The following is a 21,911-nucleotide window of genomic DNA, read 5'->3' on the forward strand; positions in this document are numbered from 1 at the left end:
AGCTAGAATGAAAAAAAAACCTGCAACACAAAGGTACCACAAGCAAGTTCGCCAAACCAGAAAAGAACGGGAACTGTACTTAGAATACGTGGAAAGGTCAACATTTATTTGTTTGCCGGACACACTAAGACTGGGCTGACGGTGACGGCCTTTCTATGAACGACTAGACGACGTGCATTACACATTCGACTTCGGCAATTATGTAAAGCTGCTGAATCACGCACAAGGAAAGGGGCACATTTTCGTAATTCAGGCTAGAAGAGTGCATGTATTACTTTCAAATACATTATTTAGTTTTTTGTAATGGTAATAATGATAGTGACAGTTAACTTCATAATATTCTGTCATAATCAAGATATCTACATAGTAAAGTTCATCTTATTCTATCCACATTTAATATTTTACGCCTTCCTTGGTTTATTGTTTTGCTCATTGTCTATCTGCCTGTCTGTTTATCCGCCTTTAGGTAGGCCATTTGTTTTCTAATCAAGAACTAAAGAACGCTTGGTCTCAAAATAATCAAATTTCATAGGATGATTGCCTGTGGTCAGTAGATGACCACTTTTGTTGTGGGGTCAGTCAGTTGAATGTCGAATGAATGTAGAATGACTACTGAAAAAAATATATAGACGGCGTACTAAAACCCCTTTCAGATGGTACTTGAGTATTGCATTTTTGTGTTGAATTTTGTTCAGAGTCAAACCGACACAACTTTTGCCATATCGTGACTTTCTTTTCCAGCTTTTGATCGTGGAGAAAGACCGCAGATGCACCTCTGGGAATTATTGAATAACAGGAGAGCAGTTGGGAAGAGCGGCTAACCTTCCATAAACCAGCATGATAGCTTACTCACATGAAGACTTCTACACGCCAAGCGAAGTGGTAAGGTGCAAGTGATTCAAACTCAGCAATCGTAACTAGTCGGTCATGGAGGCCCCTTAAAGCATCGGTAGCTTAAGTTAAGATTTATTCGTCTTTTTGTCACATTGTTTTATGTGTAGGCATAAGTTGTATATGGATATTCAATATACAAATATATACTGCGAAAGTGCATTGGTCATATATTTCGCTCTGACGTCACTTGAATGTTAATATCAACTTACATGTTGAAATTATTTTCTCAAGTTTTAAAGAACACTTTATGCAAAAATGTGGTGAATAACATGCAACCCGATACCTGTTGACTGAACAGAACGACTTACGAAAGAGTCTTAAAGACTTGAGACGGTTCATTGAAAATAGACCTCAATACGTGCATCTGAAGGTTTGCAGAGAAAGAAGTTACACAAATATCAAAAATGTAAAACATGCTTTAAATCGGGAATATGTTGAATTCTGTATTAAACAAGATATTGAAAAGTGGTAAGGTGCAAGTGATTCAAACTCAGCAATCGTAACTAGTCGGTCATGGAGGCCCCTTAAAGCATCGGTAGCTTAAGTTAAGATTTATTCGTCTTTTTGTCACATTGTTTTATTTGTAGGCATAAGTTGTATATGGATATTCAATATACAAATATATACTGCGAAAGTGCATTGGTCATATATTTCGCTCTGACTTCACTTGAATGTTAATATCAACTTACATGTTGAAATTATTTTCTCAAGTTTTAAAGAACACTTTATGCAAAAATGTGGTGAATAACATGCAACCCGATACCTGTTGACTGAACAGAACGACTTACGAAAGAGTCTTAAAGACTTGAGACGGTTCATTGAAAATAGACCTCAATACGTGCATCTGAAGGTTTGCAGAGAAAGAAGTTGCACAAATATCAAAAATGTAAAACATGCTTTAAATCGGGAATATGTTGAATTCTGTATTAAACAAGATATTGAAACGGAAACCTATAGCTTTAACTTGTGCATTCCACCTAACATACTGTGTGAACTATACAATGATCGATCTTACATGTATTAAGCCTTAAGTTGAAACTCAAGCAATTATTTTTTTAAACAAGGAATTATTTTGATTACAAGCTATTACTTATTTGCAGAAAAGATAAGCTGAACAAATGAAAGGAACTTTTTGTATAGTTTTCCTCTGGTTATCAAAATAAACCATTTGATCTGAAGTTATTAAAATACCGAAGAAAATATAACACTGATTAGTTTAAACAATATATATTTTATAACAATAATATAAGTCTATATGACTTGATCAAATATTTCATCACGAAAGTCTGTTTTTAACAAAAATACTTTTTTTCCTAAAATATTGGACCATCGCTGTATGGAATAAAAATGTCTTTTATATTTACAGCAAACAGCACAATCAAAGTTCGATACTGACAGATCAGATGAACACTGTATAAACATCAAATACTAGTTCCTGAAAAAGAGGCGTTTTCTGTATTTGATGGTCCCTCTAGATTACTGCTGTCGTAACACCATGTCTTTAGACAGTCGAAAAGTAGTCGCTTAAATGCTCTCCTAACTTGTCTATTTACTATTCCGTAAACTATTGGATTTGTCGCATGTGCAATGAAAAACACATATCGTAACAATCTAGAATTCGTCACACCAAATATATCAAACCAAAACGGCAGCCAAGTTACGAAATATATCACTGTGCAAAGAAACAACATTTTCGCCGTTCGTCTGTGGTAGGACCGTCTTGGTTTCACCTTTTCAATTGCTGGAACACTAGAGTTTTGCCTCGATCTATTTTCAGATTCAATTTTGCAAATTTGTTCATCTTCGGTGTCCTGTATTTGATTATCACTAATTTCGATTTTCTCTAGAGAGTTTTGGAATGTAACTTTGGAATCTGTTCGATGCGGCAAGGTATTCCGGTGTAGCTCATTTGTGGAACATTCTATTCCATTATTCTTTGGTGGGGTTTCTATGTGATTATTTAAATATGTCGATGTATATGTATTAGAAGCATTACATACTGTAGGACCTATCTGGCAATAAACGTCTTTTGTATGGTTGACTTGATTGTGATCATTGTTTTTGATCAACGAATCACTTTCTATAATAGGAACTATTTGTCTTTCAGAAAGAGAAACAGCACAGCTTTCTCGGCGCCTTGTCAACGATTTTCTTATTTGAGTTTTCTTCCATAGCACACCGTAGACGATTGAATACAAAACAATAATCGCTACCAACAGTATAAAGAACAGACACATCTGAAATACTTGATAGGCCCTTACAATGTCATGTCCCATTATAGTGTACGTAAAATGACAAAAATATCCATTTGTGTTCTCGTGTGGGAATGAGCAAGGAACATCCTTTACATCCGCGTCCTTGACGACAGCAAATGTACCGACAGATGGCGCGGCTATAAGAACCCCCATCAACAGAATTCCATACACTCCACGGTTAATAATTCTTACGTTTATCCGTTTACTAATTTGACAAACTGCAATATATCTCTCTGTTGCGATAGCTCCTAGTGTAATATTTGAAGCCGCTATACAAAAATGAATAAGGAATTCAAATATTCTGCAGACGATATCTGACGTCACTAAATGATACTCGTACACAATTGAGTAAGGCATCACAAACGCGCAAACCAATAAATCAAGAAAGGCTAGAACTTTAATAAACGTGTTACTCGCTTTTCTTTCTTTGCGCCTGCAGAAGACAATGAGAACAGGAATATTACCCAGAATTCCAACGAAAGACAATGAGGATATCATTACCGCAAGCAGAACTATTCCAATATTGTGACCATAATAAAAACTGTCCTCTCTGGCTAACTGCGTTTGATTTTCGTCCATGTCAAATGTGACATTCATTGTAAACGTACTTCTTTCGTTCATTTAAAACTGATTTCCTATGAGAATTCCGCTAATCAGCTAGACAAAACACTTGGGCACCTCCAATTTCAATGAGATTCTTTGATTTCTACTTATGCTGCTATAGGTTGTAACAGTTTCTACCGAGTAAAGGTTCGTCATATTCCTACAGCTTAGATCTTCATGCTTTAATTGAAAGTACATACGCTTAAAATATTTTCCATTTATAACAAACACAATCAAATTCTTCTCAGTGATGATGATGAAATATTTATGTGATCAGTGGGCTTGGGAATAAATGTATTTGTTAATACTCCGCTAGCAGGTTTTATCGATGGTATTTACGAATTAATCAGTCCTTCCATTAATTCAGTAGGAATCCCCAGTGATCTTGGTGACCATTAGATACGCGTCTCTTGTATACGCAATGCGATATGTGTTCTCACGATTCTAATCATCTTTCACCTCTAGCTTGTCCCTTGGGTACCGGGGGTTCACGATGTGACATGCTCATTTTTCATCTTCTGAAACATACAGAATATTATTATCATAAGGAAGTTACGGCATTCACGCACATTTTGATTGTAAATCTTTCAATAAAACTCAAATAACAATATTCAAGTTTACGTCCATATTGTTCAAGTTTTGTTTTTAGTTCAGTTCAATTTATAGCATAAAGCATGTTAATACAATGCCTACAACAAACATAAATTACCTTATTATTTTTCGAACAGACACTATATACATAGAACACGTTTAAACCACTTAAAGTACACATGCTCATATTTTTTTACGAGTATCTCCGTAAGGTGTTATCATCACTGTTTAAATTATTATGATTTTTTAAGTAAGTGTTTTACGGTTTACGTCTGAACTCCCATATTTTCTTCCACTTTAAATAATGATATTCATTTGTATGCATCATTTCAACTTCTATGATCAGAAGAAATTAAATGTTTTTAATTACAATTTATAATTAACACTAACTGTAACCTATATCCGCTTGATGAAACTCTAAACAGCAATCAATATGGAGGTTACATGCGTAAATATTCGCGAATTATTCGTAGTCACGTTAGCTGTATCAGCGTAAACTGTACTTTCAATGTTATACGAGAAATACCCTTATCTGGTTTAATCAGTTTAACATGCGTATTTGGTTGGTTCACCAGTTCAGTTTGTTTATAGATAATCGTTTTCACTTATCTTTGCTAACACTTTATCATCCGTCTTCGTCATCTTTATTTACATTCGTGTATTTTTTTAATTGGTTTAACTTCCCTGTATTTCTTTATTTCAAAAGTTTACGAAAAAATATCGCGTGACATGTGTTACTGCAATTTATATTGCTTTAAACTTCCTTTAAAAAAACTTGTTCGTTTTTTTCTTAAATAATTTAATCTTAGATATTTGTTTTAAGGTAGTTCTGCACGTTTGATAAACTGGAAGTGATCGCGTAACGTCATTTATCCGGATAACGTAGAATAAAGCCTGGGCTCGGCGAACGGCAATAAAAAAATGTTATGAATTAATGGCAACCCGTGAGTACATCTATAACTTTTGCAATGTGACTACCTTACTAATGTTAAAATATGATATTTAAACATCTGACACGTTAAATAAGTCAAAATAATGGCTTAAAACAAGCTTGAAATGCGCGGATCGACTCCCATTATGAAAACTTGCGTGATGTCCTAATTTGTCAGCAAAAAATCAAGCACACGACCCTATCTTTTTTATTGGCTGAATATATTCTTAAGTTTTGAAAAATCAGGGTTTAATCAAATTCTACATTGTAGAAAACATTTTGATCCCAACGTGCAGAATTAACTTAATTGCTTAACTCGGTCATATCAACTAATTTAAGATCACGTGACGGCACACATTGCCCGATACGGACATTATTTCTGACATGCACGGACTCTTTTATCTATTGAAACGAGAACAAGGCCGTTATATTTCATATTCCAAATAAATTGTTGCCTGTTTGATGTTATACTGCCGTAATGATGATGAGCTTGTACGCTTAAAACAATAAAATTCTGTTTTGTTCTGTTCTGTTTTGTCCTATGTCCATCAATGAATATTGGAAAGAAAACTTTCAAACGCATTTACTATCAACTCATCATTTATCCGTTACATGTTACCATCATCCTTGCAAAGGGAGTTATTTCTAATTTCGAGGTACGTCTCCTATATGATACAGTGCTTCTTGCGAAAGAGTAAGATTTCTCGGACCCTCGCGTTTTGTTAAAAAAAGATGAGTAAAACGTTTACAATTATTACAATGTAATTTTAAGACAGTGGTTGCATAATTCCATCATATATTTTGGCAATACACAATTTATCATGATTGTACCCGTCAAAAGACCAACACGTGAACCTTAAAATAGTTATCATATTTCCCCCCAAATTTGGTGTGAAACGTTATGTTACAGATGTACCCTGTTACATATGGACAAATTGTTTAAACGGCTCAGAATTTCAAGTTCTCATGTAACTTTGCGGCCCAGACATAATTGCCTTACCATGCTATGACAGCTGATAGATGAAATCAAGATAACAGTAGATCTTACATTTTTTATATATATATATAACAGTGTTTACTAATAATAAAAATACTACTTATCTACATGAAACATACGTCAGAATATATACTAAACTGGCTGATGCCAGACAGGATAATTAGCCTATGGACAAGTGGCAACATTGACCATCGCTATACAAATGCGTCTGTTTGAGGCTATGCATCATACGCAATTTGGAAACATCTGTTTTGTATTTAATGCTAGCCATTTCTTGCTATTTCAATGGCTTTAAACAATCCATTACAAGACATCCCCAACAATTTCAACAGCAGTACAACAGTAATAAGTTTTCAAAGTTAGTAGTAGAGATGTAATGGAACTGGAAAAATAAACTCAGTATAGTTTACATTAAGAAGTAACTTTGGCATAAATATAAAAATTAAATCGGTTAGAAAGTGATGTTGTAGATTCCCTGATTTATTTTGGCAAATGTAGAAATGTAAAATTTATTTAAAATTTCCCTTTAGTTGATTACTCAAAAACATAGTCGGGTTGAATATAAATACGCATTACTGTAATAATGCTTTTCTTAAAATTTCAGATAGAAAGCTCAAATGTCATCAAATGAAGGTTTTGAAATTTGTTTTATTCTTTTTTAAACCAGTTTAATGATTATTCACGTAACAAAATGAGTTAAATTCTAATCAATATGGCATAAGAAATTACAAAACTAAGTTAATAGGTTAATTATTCTTCTTTCCCATTAGAATAAAGGACCATGTTTCCGTTACACGGAGTTAACGCTTTCATTGTGCATGGTCAGTGCGTCTTAGTTTCTAGAACATTGCCTACGAAAATCAGACATCATTTTGCTACTCAGTAACAGCATTATTACTGCATTATATCTAAATTGTATCTAATCTGTTACCAGATCAGCACATACATCTTGAAACTCCTGAAATAAGAATGTTTATTAAGTTTAAGGTTTTCAAGTCTTTTTTGAAAAAAAAAATAATTCAAAAACCTTTCCGAGGTTTTTTTATAACTTCTAGGCGACAGGTAAATTTTATGGGTTTTTAACTGACATGTGTGGAAATAGTAGCTAGGCTGTGCTCTAATAAAAAAATAGTGACGTTAGAACAATTCTTTGAAAGCTTCTCTTGTATGCATGTGCAGTGCAAAGCGAAAATAGAAGTCAGTTGCACCTAAAAATCCACATACACTTCCTCAAAGGATACTAAATTTAGCTCTCTATCGCCATATCTCCAATTACAGGTAAATGGAAGATTAAACACACCTCTTCAGCTCTGGTGGTTCAGTCTATATTCCCTTAATGGAGCTTACAGAACTGTTTTATTTAAGGTAAACATTACCTCCTGGAATAATACATTCACATCTTTTAATAAATGCTTTGAAATATGTCATTCGTCAACAGTGAACGCAACCAAGCAAATAATGGCAAACTTAGTTTCGTTTAAGTTGTGAATTATGCAACACTCCTTTATGTCACCTCAGCGCCAACTTAAGCAAAACTTTAATAAACGGAGACATAGAATAAACTCCATTCTCCAAAATGATAGAAATAAATAGTAAATCTGAACCCAGGTAAGTGGATACTTTTAAAAGCTTTTAACACCCTTCGCTGATTACAATATTCTATTTACATACTTTGTCATGTCATTGAAAAACTCGACTTTCACAAAATCCTACGCGTTATTAGCGCATATTTTAGGAATACTCGACGTATGATTCTTTGTTAATCATCCAAAATACATCATCTCTTATTCATTGCTTAGTCTTGAAACCCAGTTTACAAATTCGCAGGACTTTTAATCTATTCAATGATATTATATTACTATAATCACAGGCAACATTTCTTTTTGTAAATTTAAAAGACATGTTTCTTGCCCGCCGTGTGTTGAAGAAATAGAAAAAAAGGCACACTTTGCCCCTTCTTTTACATGTGGTATATATTTGTATTTGTTTGTTGTGCGTATTTCCTTTGTAATGTGAACTTAAATGGATGAAAAGATGGATATATGAAATACCAAACACGAAATATTGACAGCTACTGTTCATTCCTTAATTTATGTGTTCAACTGATGTTCCTTTAAATCAACTGATTAAAATAATATATAATAATGCTTGCAAAGAAGCATCTTGAATAGTTATTTTTCTTTTGAATTATCAACCGTTTTACGTTGAAAATGTGTGATCCCTGTACTGAAAAAGTACTCATTATATTTAGTACACTTTATTTGTCAATCAAAATATGTTAGCATTTTTGTTCTAAGCAACTGCGGTTAGTATATATATGATAATTCGTTCGACAAACCTCATATTAAGTATATAATTATTCGTCACTTACGAGTTCTTATTATGATATTTTATTCCTCCCTACAGATCTCGTGTAATAGCTAATGGCCCCAGTGAGTCAATTTTCTTTCTGCAGATACGGCTTGTGTTTCATTAAAACAAGATGATATCGATGGCAAAGTAATCGGTGATATTTCTCTTATTGTATCAAAATGCAATACCGTAAAACCAAACGGGCGTTTATTATCTAAGCTTTAATGTGTATGGATGTAGGTCTTTTATAACAACAATAACTTTGCTTCCGTCATTGATATCATTTTTACGACTCTTAGTCTCATCTGAACTAATTTAGAAACATGTTTCATTAATTGTAATACAATATGTAATGTGAACTTTTGAAAGCTTATAACGCTACGAATTGCGTTTGAGTTTAGCTCCTTTAAATATGTAAATCCTATGATCAAGTAAGATATTTATGTCTAGTTGTGCCTCCTGAAGGGGAGGGAGGTAATTTGACTTGCTGATGTCGGTCGGTCGGTCTCTCTGTCTGTCGGTCGGTCATTCCGAAGAATTGGTTTCCGGATGATAACTCAAGAACGCTTGGGCCAAGGATCAATAAAGTTTACAGAGAGGTTGATCATGACCAGCAAATGACCTCTGTTGATTTTGAGATAAGTAGGTCGGTCAAAGGTCAAGTTACAGTGACGACCCGAAACCGAAGGTGGACGGATAGCTCAGTGGTTTGCACGCTGGCCTTCCAATCCTGAGGTCGGGGGTTCGATCCCCGGCAGCTACTCAGGAATTTTCAGAAACGCTTTTCAGTGTTTCCCACCCAACTAGAGGTGTACTGGTCAGGAACCCAGGCAATCCTTGCGTGTATCAGTGCTATACACTGGGCACGTTAAAGAACCAGGCTGTCTATTCGCAAAGAGCTAGGCTAAGTTAGCTGGACAAGCCTGTATCTGATTTCTAATCTCTCTGTCATGGGGGCTTTGTCTCACTCTGTCCCTCTGGTCAGATCGCTCTGTGTCTGTACTGGTAGAGGATGAATTATGCGCCCTGTGTGGCTGCATTTGAACTATGTAAAGCGCCTTTGAACGTGAAATTGATCATGAAAAGGGCGCTATATAAATCTGGTATAATAATAATAATAAAAAAAAAACAGTTAAACCGTTTCCGGTCGATAACTTGAGAACGCCTGGGTCTAGGATCACAAAACTTAATAGGGAGATTGATCATGACCAGCAAAAAACCTCTATTGATTTTGAGATTAGTAGGTCAAAGGGCAAGGTTACAGTAACCAGGAACAATTAAACCATTTCCTGACGATAATTTTGACGATAACTTGAGAACGCTTGGGGCTAGGATCACGCAACTTAATAGGGAAGTTAACAGGTATTTTAATCATGACCAAATGACCCCTATTGATAATGCGTATGGTCAAACGATATATCATTTCTAAAACACGAAGATCTGTTTATTCATATTAAGCGTATATTTATTTTTCTCGAAAAGTCTGTTTTAAAGTACGCTTCTGTCGGCTCTAAAAAGCTCCTGTTGAAAATCTTTCGATGCGTCCCTTGAAATCGCTTGAAGTCTCTCAAAGCCTTAATTACTCAAATTACTTCACGTAGATACGTCTTATATCTCTTTTATGCGAAGACGGTATCAATAGCAACGGTACTATCAATGCTGACCTTGATCTTAAATAATTAGCCATGGAGAAAAGGAAAAGAAAATATTGGCAAGATAGTTGAATGCAATATTTTATTGATTTTAGAAGAAACTGATAATTAGCCATGGAGAAAAGGAAAAGAAAATATTAGCAAGATAGCTGAATGCAATAATTTATTGATTTTAGAAGAAACTGGCAAGCTGGACGGATACAAATTACGATTTCGCTAAATTTGATAAATGGAAAGATGAATAAATCCTATCTTTTAAGGTCTATTTTGCAATTCTAAAGCAAAGTTGGTTCTACGATGGCAGTTAACGTCGTTGGAAAATGATCACCGTGAGCCTGATTTGTATTGTGACTGTTTTCAAGGAGGCATAACTTTTGACCATACGATCATAATAACAACACATTTTCAGCGAAGTTAGCAGAAAGATTGCGAATTATGACGGTGTATTTCTGGCGTTGATTCGTTAACCCTTACCTACAATGAACTTGTCCATCTTTCAATTTGGACAGTACCATTAACTGTTAAAAGGGATGCTTATCTAAAAGATACTGAGTGAATGGCGAACAGTGCAGATCATGATAAGACAGCATGAATGAGCACAAATAAGGAAATGAACGAAGGTCTAACTTTAAATCAATACTAATTTTATATGTTTAAACATGATATCATTCTAAGTCAGTTTGAATAGATTTATTTAAATTATATTAAACTGATTGATGGAATATCACCTACAAAACATCTTCAATAATTACTTTTTCATATGAAATTGCAAACTGAGAAAATGCAAAGAAATAAGTTACAATTAGAATTTTGTTTTGTTCAAAACAGTCTGTTAAAAAATTTAATTCGTTCCTAAAATCTTCTGTTGGCGTATTCTTTTGTCCTTGAATGTCAAATCTGTACTGTATAGTTGCCTTAACGAATCAATCTTTTTCTTGTAGATAAGACTTGAGTCTCATGTCAAAAGCAATGTAAATGGTGACATTTTTTTCATTGCACCAAACTGCAACACTAAAACCCATACAGGCGTATATAGCTTTAATGTATGGACGTAATTCTAACATAGCCACAAGATAGGTTCTTCTGTCATTGTCATCATTTTTACGACTCCCGGTGGAATTAGAACTAAAGTAGAACCGCTTTTGACTCAGTCAGTTCAATATAGGGTTTTCTTCTCAAGTGATTAAATGATTCGCAGAGGAAAAATGATGAAACGGATTTCACTGAAAAGTTAGAAGGGTGTATGAACATACATCCGAATTCTCTACCTACAATTAAGTAACAGAGACATTTATGCACATTTATGCACTAATCATTTTCATATTAACCAAATGCAAAAAGTAAGAGGAAGACTGGAAAACCACTTCAGTGCAATATTTGAGTTTTGTCAGGAAACTAGATAACTTGATAACTTGATAAGTAAATAACTTGTGACTAAGTACATGTACCATAACATGTGAGAAACTTCTCTGTTTATAAAGCAGTTATCAAATATATATGCGAAGGTCATGGAAATTTAGATACCTATACTATTCAAAACTGTTCCTTGCCAACTGGTTTTAAGGCAATACTGTTGAATTCATATGACAGCTTGTCGGCTTAAAAATTTGAAAAATGAACACAAGTGCTGTTCCGGGCATTATCTTAGGATGGACTTGTACCTAGGTTCAACATATGGTTCCTATCAACATTATAACATCGATGAATTATGTCTATACAGTACACTCCTATGTCAATATTTCTTATTGCTTGTGTCAAAGATTAATCAAATCTGTCTTCTACCAGTCAATATGACCTTTGTCTTAACAGAATCTATTTTCAATATCTCAGTATCTCGATGATCGATTTGTTACATCAAAATACAAGACCAAAATGTCTTCTGTCTGACGTTTATAGCATTTTTATTTCTAAAAAGATTTTTTTCGTCCTACAAACACAATTTTACCGCTTTAGTGTTTCTCTGCAATGACTATAATCACAGAAATAGCCTTGTTTGACTTTATTCCTAATACTGACATAAGTTGAGTTTCGTCACCGCATTTAGATAGCATTATTTCTGTGTTCAATGTTATGTTGCTCTTACTAGTAAATCATGAGGATTCGCTTATCATTGTTTATTCCTTTTTTCAACAGAGGAATATCGACCAAAGTCATAGCTCAACGTTGTCACATTTAAAGAGATTATTAGAATTGTAATCAATTCTAATTGTTGAGAAACGTTAAATGTTCAGCAAAACCAGAAGTATTTGTAATTTACTCTGCAATTTTGCATAAAAGCGTGTGCTAAGTTTAAATGATATATGCACTTTTTAATTGTTACATTCAATGTTATCACCTTTCATTACTTCTCAGGTAGCAAGTAATTCTATCATTGTATTTTATAAACAAATATTCAGTTGAAAATGCCAGTCATACGTATTGTGATACGTAGAAACTTTCCTGAAAGGAAAAATGCAGCAATACTTTGGATGTTTTATTCCCAAGAAAAACCAAGCTGCTATCAAATAATCAATCATACTTCGAGCACCTCTTGTAGTTCCTCCACTTCTTTAACTGGTAAAAGCTATTGAACATGTGCCAAATATAACACGCTTACCATTGTAAGTATGTCCATACAATTTGAAGCGACAGCTTGAACAAACATCTTTTCGCCGTCTAATGGGTCAGAGATGTGATATACAGATCTTAGATAAGTTTACATAAAGTACATTTTAACGGCTCATAATGCCTTCGTCGAGAATGTGGCTGTCACACATTTTTGTTATGAACTGGTAATATATCAATTACTTGTTAAATCCTATTTTTGATAGTTGTCTTCTCCAATATACATCGAAGGTTTTAATATTGATTAAAACCACAGTCACACATACGGCGCGGATAGCTACGTCTAGCCACGGATAGAAACTTAGTAATCCGTATCGATCCGTAACTGAGCCGTACCTTAAAGTAGTAATCCGTATCAATCTGTACCAATCTGTACGGTTCCGGTACGAATCGATACGGATTACTACGTTTTTATCCGTGGCTAGACGTAGCTATCCGCGCCGTATGTGTGACTGTGGTATTACATGGTAGAAAGTTTTATTGAATCCATTGATTTTTATTATCTCCCTTTACGGCTCTTACGCCATTTGTTTATATGCAGTAATGAAAGTAGTGCTTTTTCTAATCATGTAATTATGCATTATATCTATGTAGACATCTGGTTGATCTGTTTTTAACATAAAATTTAAAGCATTATGGAACTTTAAGTAATTTTTTCATATAGTTTTCATGAGACAGATGATACATCACAAATAACATTAAGATGCCAATGAGTATTGTTAGGCGATTGAATATTCATTCATTTTACTTTTATGTACTTATTTATTCAGCGGACAGGCCTTATTGCCATCATGAATTGAGACGTCTAACAGCACGAATTCTGAAAAATATATCCTTGAATTATTTACACTAGTTGACTTAATTGTACGAACTCTTCATGCGGCTTTAAAGAGACAGTTCCATTAACTTCCGTCAGGTCAAAACCTATAAACATATGTTTTCTACTAAATTAGATAACTATCTGCCGACTCATAATGCAGTTTACAGGGATGCAGTGCGAAAAAGCAACAAACACATATCGCTTAGCCATTGATGATGAAGGAAGTCTTAATAATACGCTTATAAAGTTTTCCTTAAATTTACTATTTCCCTTTTAGTTTCTCGGGGTATGCTTTTAATCAACTGTTAATGACAATTATTAGACTCCAAGTCAGTTCAAATCCATCTCTAAATGATTAGATTAGCGGATATCTAATGAAGATGAAACAATTGTCTACTACTGCATGATGGTTATAGAACTAATTACGAAAAAGGGAAAGAAATTCCTCATTTACAGTCATAGTGTATTTACTATTTTGCAGCTTTAAACACATTTGACATATTATCTTAAAGTATTCATTACGTATTCAAATAAAACATCGGGCTTGCAATGGAAGTAACCAAGTTGTGTTCGTTTAAATTTATTTTTCTTAAAGGTGCACAAATCATTAACCACAATATACACTGCCGTGTATACAAAACACATGGATCTATACATTCGATGAACATGTTCCAGTTTTGCATTGTTATAAAATGTACGAAGTAACAAGAGGTATCATTGTGATAATGTTTCTGTGCTACACGAAGCGTAATTAACTTTCCAGAAGCTTGTCTTCGGATGTATGTTTTTGGATGTACAGTCATTTGGTCGTCAGAAACGAATGTCGAATGGCCGTAAAAGTTGAGACATCTTTATAGATAAATCAGTCTGAATTTCTAATTATATAAGACTGATTTGAATTTCACTTTGTACATTTCTTCTTAAGTGGCGTTTACATAATTAAAACGTAGGCGTTATTTGGCCAATCATAGAACTGTACATTGAGGCCTGCCTGGTCTATTTTCATGTATCGTGGTACGAAAATAGTTAAGGGTCTGAGCTTGTCGAGATATGGTGTCTTTGTTTACGATTGCAATATAACATAAATTTCCACAAGAATGAAAGTTTTAATTAACAGACGCTAGAATTTATGTGCAGTTAATTTAATCCTTATCTTGTTTCCTTCGTGAGTAGTGTCATGTAACAAACTTAATATCAAACGCGATATTTCCTTATAATTTACAGTCAATAAAATAAACGCGGTACTTCCTTATAACATGTTTTATTTCCAGTATGCCATTAAAGGCTCTTAATGCCTTTGTCTAAAATGTGGTTGGCACATTTTCCATTATGAACTTAAAATAGTTTAATTTCTTGTTTAATTCTATTTCTGATAATTACTTTTTTCAATATTTGTCAAAGGTTTGAATTTTGCTGAACATACTTTAATGTTTTATTGAATCTATTGCTTTTATTACCTCCCGTTATTGCTCTAATGATAACAGTTCATGTGCAATATTAAAAGTAGTGCTTTTCTAACCATGTAAGTACGCATAGCATGTACCATCTGTTTAAAAACAAATCACCACTTTCTTAAAAAGAATTCTGATTTGTTTTTGCAAGGTGTTTTTCTCCTATTAATTTTACCTTTAGAATTTCGATAGGTTCAACTAAAGCATATTGGTAAAACACTACAAAACTGTTGTATATCCACCGTGAAGTATTGCAACTGAGACTTTTTTCACAGTTCGTACTAAATGTTAATTACTACAGAGAATAAGTCTATCATCTCACAAATCATTCACAAACGAACATTATCTAATTATCCCCGCAAACTCTTCCTACCACTGTAGCTCGGCGAAGAGCAAACTTAAGCTAGAACATGTAACCGCCTTTGAAAACACCTTGACCTTATGTTAAGAAACGTAATCGCCTCGCATTTAAACATTTAAAAACGTTTTGAGAAATGTAAAACAAAGATCATGACCATAAATCGACGCATGAATATGCAATTAGTTGATATCAAAGATTGCGTGAATCACACGTTTCGGGTGTTAATTTTCTCAAAACATACAGTCGTTATTGAAATTTCTGTTGTAAAGTGCGTATCATATGTAGTCATTAATAGTCTGTAATCAGACATGGGAGGTGTCATTTGCCAGCCTGTTAAATATGCCTTTAAATGAAAGGTTAACAATGCTGTTTCTCCTGACTAATATAATAACCTGTTTGTCTTCGATATTTTATCACGTTGTTTTTTTTAATTAAGCAAGCCCGCGCAGGAAATTAATATTTCCTAGATCATTTACGAACAAACATTTTTAAACCACCGTCAAATTGCCAAACATTCTATTTACCTAAATGAGTATTCTCCGATTTTTTTAGGAATGCCATGTGGAGATTATTTTTTGGCGAGTGGTGAGTTTCAAGTAAAAAAGAGTGAGTTTCGAGTAAAAAATGTGAATTTCGAGTTAAAAATGTGAGTTTTGAGTTAAAAAAGTGAGTTTCGAGTTAAATGTTAAAAGTGAGTGCAAAAGGTGAGTTTCGAGATAATATAGCGAGTTTCGAGTTAAAAAGTGAGTTTCGAGTCAGACAATGCGAGTTTCTTGATAGAAAAGGAGTGTTTCATTACTGTATTTATCAAATCAGAGCCAGTATAGGTCTGTTCTGGGACGTATAATATTTTACAGAATGAATTACAATTCTGCTTTTTATCAGGTATAGGACTTATCTTTGTATCTTATTTAGCATGAATTCACTAATTGATGCCGCTAAAAGCACAGAGGCGATTACTGAGTAAATTGTTATAAAATCTATCTACCACAAAATCCTACTTTCTAAGAGTTTGCACATATCTCTTAGATCTAACTCTAATGACTTAATAAAATATCAAATTTTGCCTTCCTGATAATCTTTTTGTGATTACAAATCTGCTCATCACGTATTGTGACCTCTGGCTGACTTCAACGGTCATGTAATGCTTATTAGTTCTCAGAGTCCTTAATGGCTTAGAGGAGTAAAGTTTCAAAGTTGGTATATCATATTAGATTTTCAAATACATCATATAGATTATATGAATGCGTGTTTTATTATTTTTCACTTATAACATTTATAATCATGTGCATAACAATGCATCTTAGAAATGGGGACATGTAACAGATGTACATATAGCTGCTAATAATACCCGAAAAGGGAGTTCAGCAGGATCAATAGACAGATTGACAGATAGATTTAAAGTACAATCAACTAACACCCTGCCCAAATATAACACGATCCTTCTAGTTAGCTTGTATGACAAAAACTGGTAACAGGAAATGTTGTTGGATGTTTCGTTTTCATTTCATTAGAGGCATGGTTCATTAATGACCGTTTCATTGTTACTTAAAAGCCGCTTTATTAATACGTATCAATTCATAAATAACACTCTCCTTCGAGACCAAAAAGGTGTGAGGAACCAGAACATCTTGTCCACTTAATTTAGTTATCTGATGATTTACATCAAGTATCCATTTTCGTTCATTAACTAATTATGGCCAAACTACAGTTATTTTAAGTAGCCTTTATAGTCAGGAACGAACATTAATCTTATCATCGGTAGATGCCAAATGTGCTAGTAGTGGCAGTGCAGTTTTGGCACGATGGATATTACCAGAAAAGAACTGAATAAAGAATTTATTTAGATTTAAGCATTACAACTTATCATCTAATAGTATACGAATCGGCAGATAGAGACAATGCAAACTAGAACTGTCACAGGAGTGACTTATACCCCCACCACACAGTTGTCACGAAGAATGGCAACCATAAGAAATATTAAAAATACTTAGAATAATATAAAACGTAAAAAAAAAACACTTATTACTTCATCTTGGGTTTCCACGACACATATAAGTAATACTAGTACATGTGCCCAGGATGAGGGATAAGGTAAATATAAAAATCTCTAATATTAGAGATACATTAAAAATGAATACAAAAAATGTCTTACTGACACATGATACCACAGAAAAATGTCTTTACTTTTTACCTAGGACTAATAATAAAACAAGAGGGCCATGATGGCCCTATATCGCTCACCTGTTATCATTGCACTTAAGGACAAGTCTTCAAGGTCAAAAGATCATAATAGAAATCAATCAAAAGAATTATGAGAAAATATAGTTGAAATTTTCTTTAAGTAACTTTAAAAACAAGATTTGAAAACTTTTTGTAGAGGTCCACTAGGCAATGCTACATGTCAAATATCTAAGCTCTTCTGGTTTATTTTTAGAAAATTTTGAAGATTTTTCTATGTACAATCAAGTAACCCCATGGGGCAGGGTCAATTTGACCCCAGGGGTCATGATTTGAATAAACTTTGTAAAAGTCTAATAGGCAATGCTACATGTCAAATATCTAAGATCTAGGCCTTCTGGTTTATTTTTAGAATTTTTTTAAGATTTTCCTATGTAAAATCAAGTGACCCCTAGGGCGGAGTCATTTTGACCCCGGGGGACAAGGTTTGAACAAATTTTGTAGAGGTCCACTAGGCAATGCTACATGTCAAATATCTAGTCTCTACGCCTTCTAGTTTATTTTTAGAAAATTTTTGAAGATTTTCCTATGTAAAATCAAGTGACCTCTGGGGCGGGGTCAATTTTGACCCAGGGGGTCATGATATGAACAAATTTTGTAGAGGTCCACTAGGTAATGCTACATGTGAAATATCTAAGCTCTAGGCCTTCTGGTTTGTTTTTAGAAAACTTTTGAAGATTTTCCGTTGTAAAGTCAAGTGACCCCTAGGGCGGGGTCAATTTTGACCCCCGGGTCATAATTTGAACAACTTTAGTAGAGGTCAACTAGGCAATGCTACATGTCAAATATCTAAGCTCTAGGGCTTCTGGTTTTTGAGAAGAAGATTTTTTAAATATTTTCTTATGTAAAATCAAGTGACCCCTGGGGTGGGGTCAATTTTGACCCCGGGGGCCATGATTTGAACAAATTTTGTAGAGGTCCACTAGGCAATGCTACATGTCAAATATCTAAGCTCTAAGGCTTCTGGTTTTTGAGAAGAAGATTTTTTAAGATTTTCTTATGTAAAATCAAGTGACCCCTGGGGCGGGGTCAATTTTGACCCCGGGGTCATGATTTGAACAAACTTGGTAGAGGTCCACTAGGCAATGCTTCACACCAAATATCTAAGCTCTAGGTCTTCTGGTTTTTGAGAAGAAGATTTTTAAAGTTTTTCCTTTCGGTTGCCATGGCAACCAGTGTTCTGCATAGAATTCAATTCTTTGAACAATTTTGAAAGGGGGCCATCCAAGGAACATCCCTGTGAAGTTTCATCAAAATTGGCCTGTTGGTTTAGGAGGAGATGTTGTTTAAAGGAAAGTGTGGACGGACGACGGACGGACGGACAGACGGACGGACGGACGGACGGACGCCGGACGGTGAGCGATCACAATACCTCACCCTGAGCACTTTGTGCTCAGGTGAGCTAAAAAGTTAGAAAAATACATAAAATATTGAAAATCTAAAAATAAAATTTCAAAAAATAGACTTATTATTGGAATTTAAGGGGAAGTAACTCAGTACAAAAGTTAAAAGAAGGTTACTTCCCTTTGGCTCTAAGCCAATCAGAATGATATATAGTGAAAATGCATCAAAATTAACCTTAAATTCTAAGTAAAAGGGGACATAATTCATGAAAAATTGCTGTCCGAGTTATGCACTTTGTGTCACATGATGTGGGTGATGAGGTGGAACATCTATTTTAAGTTTGAATCAATTCCATTTAGTAATAACTGAGATATAGTGAAAATGCAACAAAATTAACCTTAAATTCTAATTAAAAGGGGGCATAATTCATGAAAAAAAGGTGTCAGAGTTATGTATCTTGTGTCAAATGATGCGGGTGATAAGGTGGAACATCTGTTTTAAGTTTGAATCAAATCCATTTTGTAAGAACGTAGATATAGTGAAAATGCTTCAAAATTAACCTTAAATTCTAAGTTAAAGGGGGCATAATTCATGAAAAGTTGGTGTCAGAGTTATGCACGTTGTGTCACATGATGTGGGTGATAAGGTGGAACATCTATTTAGAGTTTGAATCAAATCCATTTAGTAATAACTGAGATAATAGATTTCGCGACGGGACGCGACGCGACGGGACAAAACTGCCTCCTATATACATCCCTCCCCCCGCCAAACATATTTGGTGGGGATATAATAAATGACAGAATGAGTATTATAGAATTATGAGAGTGTAAAAATTCTATAACTGTTTTAACTCGTTAAACTGTCGTCTCTTAAAAGATTTGCTTTGATAGACGATGTAATAATGTCTTATTAGTGCCATAAAACAGTTCTATTAGCTTGAACACACTTGGCTTTCGCGTAAAATATGACGGTATATACTGCTGTCTCAAGAGTATGCGTCACAAACCAGCACAAAATAATATTCGCGTTAAATAGTTATTTATTTTTTTATATCGTAGACTGTTTCATTAAAACTCATAAAGTATTTTCCAATTCGTTGTTAAAATTTAATTCGAAACTCACCTTTTTTTAAACATTTAACTCGAAACTCACTTTTTTAAATTTAACTCGAAACTTACTTTTTAAAATTCAACTCGAAACTCACTTTTTTAACTCGAAGGTCACTTTTTAAACTCGAAACTCACTTTTTTAACTCGAAACACACTACAAGAGAAAAAGAAATCCTCGCCATGTGCGGGTTGAGCTACCTGTACGTCCGAAGAATGCCGAATAGCCTAACGAGAATACGTACGGAAATTACCGAGTACCATACGTACGGTAATTTCCGAGTACCAGACGTACGGAAATTACCGAGTATTAAGGGTCCGTTACCTGAAATCACATTAGATGACCCTGTGTAATTTCAAAAAATATCTATAACGGCCACCTGACTTGATTATTCAAACAGATTTTCACGGGTCTTCAAATTCTTTCACACAAAAACACTATCTGATTGCTAATGAACTGCAAGTTGTGTTCCTCCTGTACGAAATAAGGATCTGTTTTACAGCTGTAAAACGTCTGTAAAAGACCTGTATTTTGAAAATTACAACTGTAAAAGACCTGTAAGTGGAAAACTGATCAGAAATACAGTTAAAATTTTCAGGTGTAAAATATGAGGGTCTCAATTTACAGCTGTAAAAATGTTACTGTTTAAAGTTACAGCTGTAAAACGGTCATGTCTCAAAATTACAGCTGTAACATTTTTGGAGGGAAACGTGAGTATTGTCAGCCATCTTTAATGCATTTTGGCGGGATATAACTGAAATTCACAAAGACATCACATCTTGTAAAATTTTGGAATTTAAAGCGGTATAGAGTAAGTACAGATGTTTAATTATCTATTATAGTTGTAAAAGGACATGTATAAATACATACATTAACTATTTACTCTATACTGGAAGCTGATAAGTTTAAAAGAAATAATTACAAGATTGTCATATGTTTTCATGACTGACAAAGAAAGTTTTATAAACAAGATCTGCATATGTTCTACTTTGTATTCTACTCATCAATTTTGCTGTTGCTGTACTGTAATCACACTACATATACTTTACGTACTAGATCATTTATTTTTGCCATTTTCATAGTAACTGCTACCTTATCTAGAGAATTGTAATTCATCCTAAAACTTTTTGCACCTCTACTTTCGTCCCTTAAAATAATGCCGTCTTATCCAATACCTATAATATTTCTACAGCTGTAACTTTTTGCATTTTACAGCTGTTACTTTTTTTACATGTGTAGCTTATTTGCATATTTCGAACTGTTTTACAGTCGTTTGACAGCTGTAAATTGAAATCTACAGCTGTAAAATCAATACTGTTATATAAAATCTACAGGTGTAAATTTGGAATAAGCATGACTGTTATTTTGAACAAAAATACGGGTCTTTTACAGCTGTAAAATTTCGTACAGGCACATTTGTTTTGTTTTTAATAGAAACTATCATCACTGAGGTATCTTTCAACAATATAAACGCTACATACGGATCGAAAACGTTCGCACTTGCGTCTTTGTTGTGTTCCGAATGATTATCTCGCAAACATCTTTTATCTAAAATCTCGACAATGAAATTGCTTAGCTATTAGTCTGGCAGTCGTGACTAATTATTTGCAGTTAATTGGTTCCTCTACATCAACACATGTGCGATCCAGACAATACATTTTCCTGATAATTAGCTTCGATACGACAAGATTTAGGAGAGGACATTGTA

General features: G+C 34.1%; 1 protein-coding gene across 8 annotated transcripts in view; it reads right to left on the reverse strand.

Annotated features, from left to right (window-relative positions):
* Positions 1 to 2,105: 2,105 nt before the first annotated feature.
* LOC123536094 (alpha-2C adrenergic receptor-like) overlaps positions 2,106 to 21,911 on the reverse strand; it is a 187,245-nt gene continuing 167,439 nt past the window's right edge. For 5 of the 8 annotated variants that reach the window (XM_053528769.1, XM_053528765.1, XM_053528767.1 and 2 more), the window contains one exon: positions 2,106 to 4,270. In XM_053528769.1, coding sequence (XP_053384744.1) covers positions 2,316 to 3,770 — 1,455 coding nt within the window. In that variant the 5' untranslated portion in view covers positions 3,771 to 4,270 and the 3' untranslated portion in view covers positions 2,106 to 2,315. The other 3 variants (XM_045318913.2, XM_053528770.1, XM_053528766.1) reach the window with 3 other exon arrangements.

This window comes from Mercenaria mercenaria, chromosome 17 (assembly GCF_021730395.1).
Source record: "Mercenaria mercenaria strain notata chromosome 17, MADL_Memer_1, whole genome shotgun sequence".
In the NCBI taxonomy this organism is placed as follows: domain Eukaryota; kingdom Metazoa; phylum Mollusca; class Bivalvia; order Venerida; family Veneridae; genus Mercenaria; species Mercenaria mercenaria.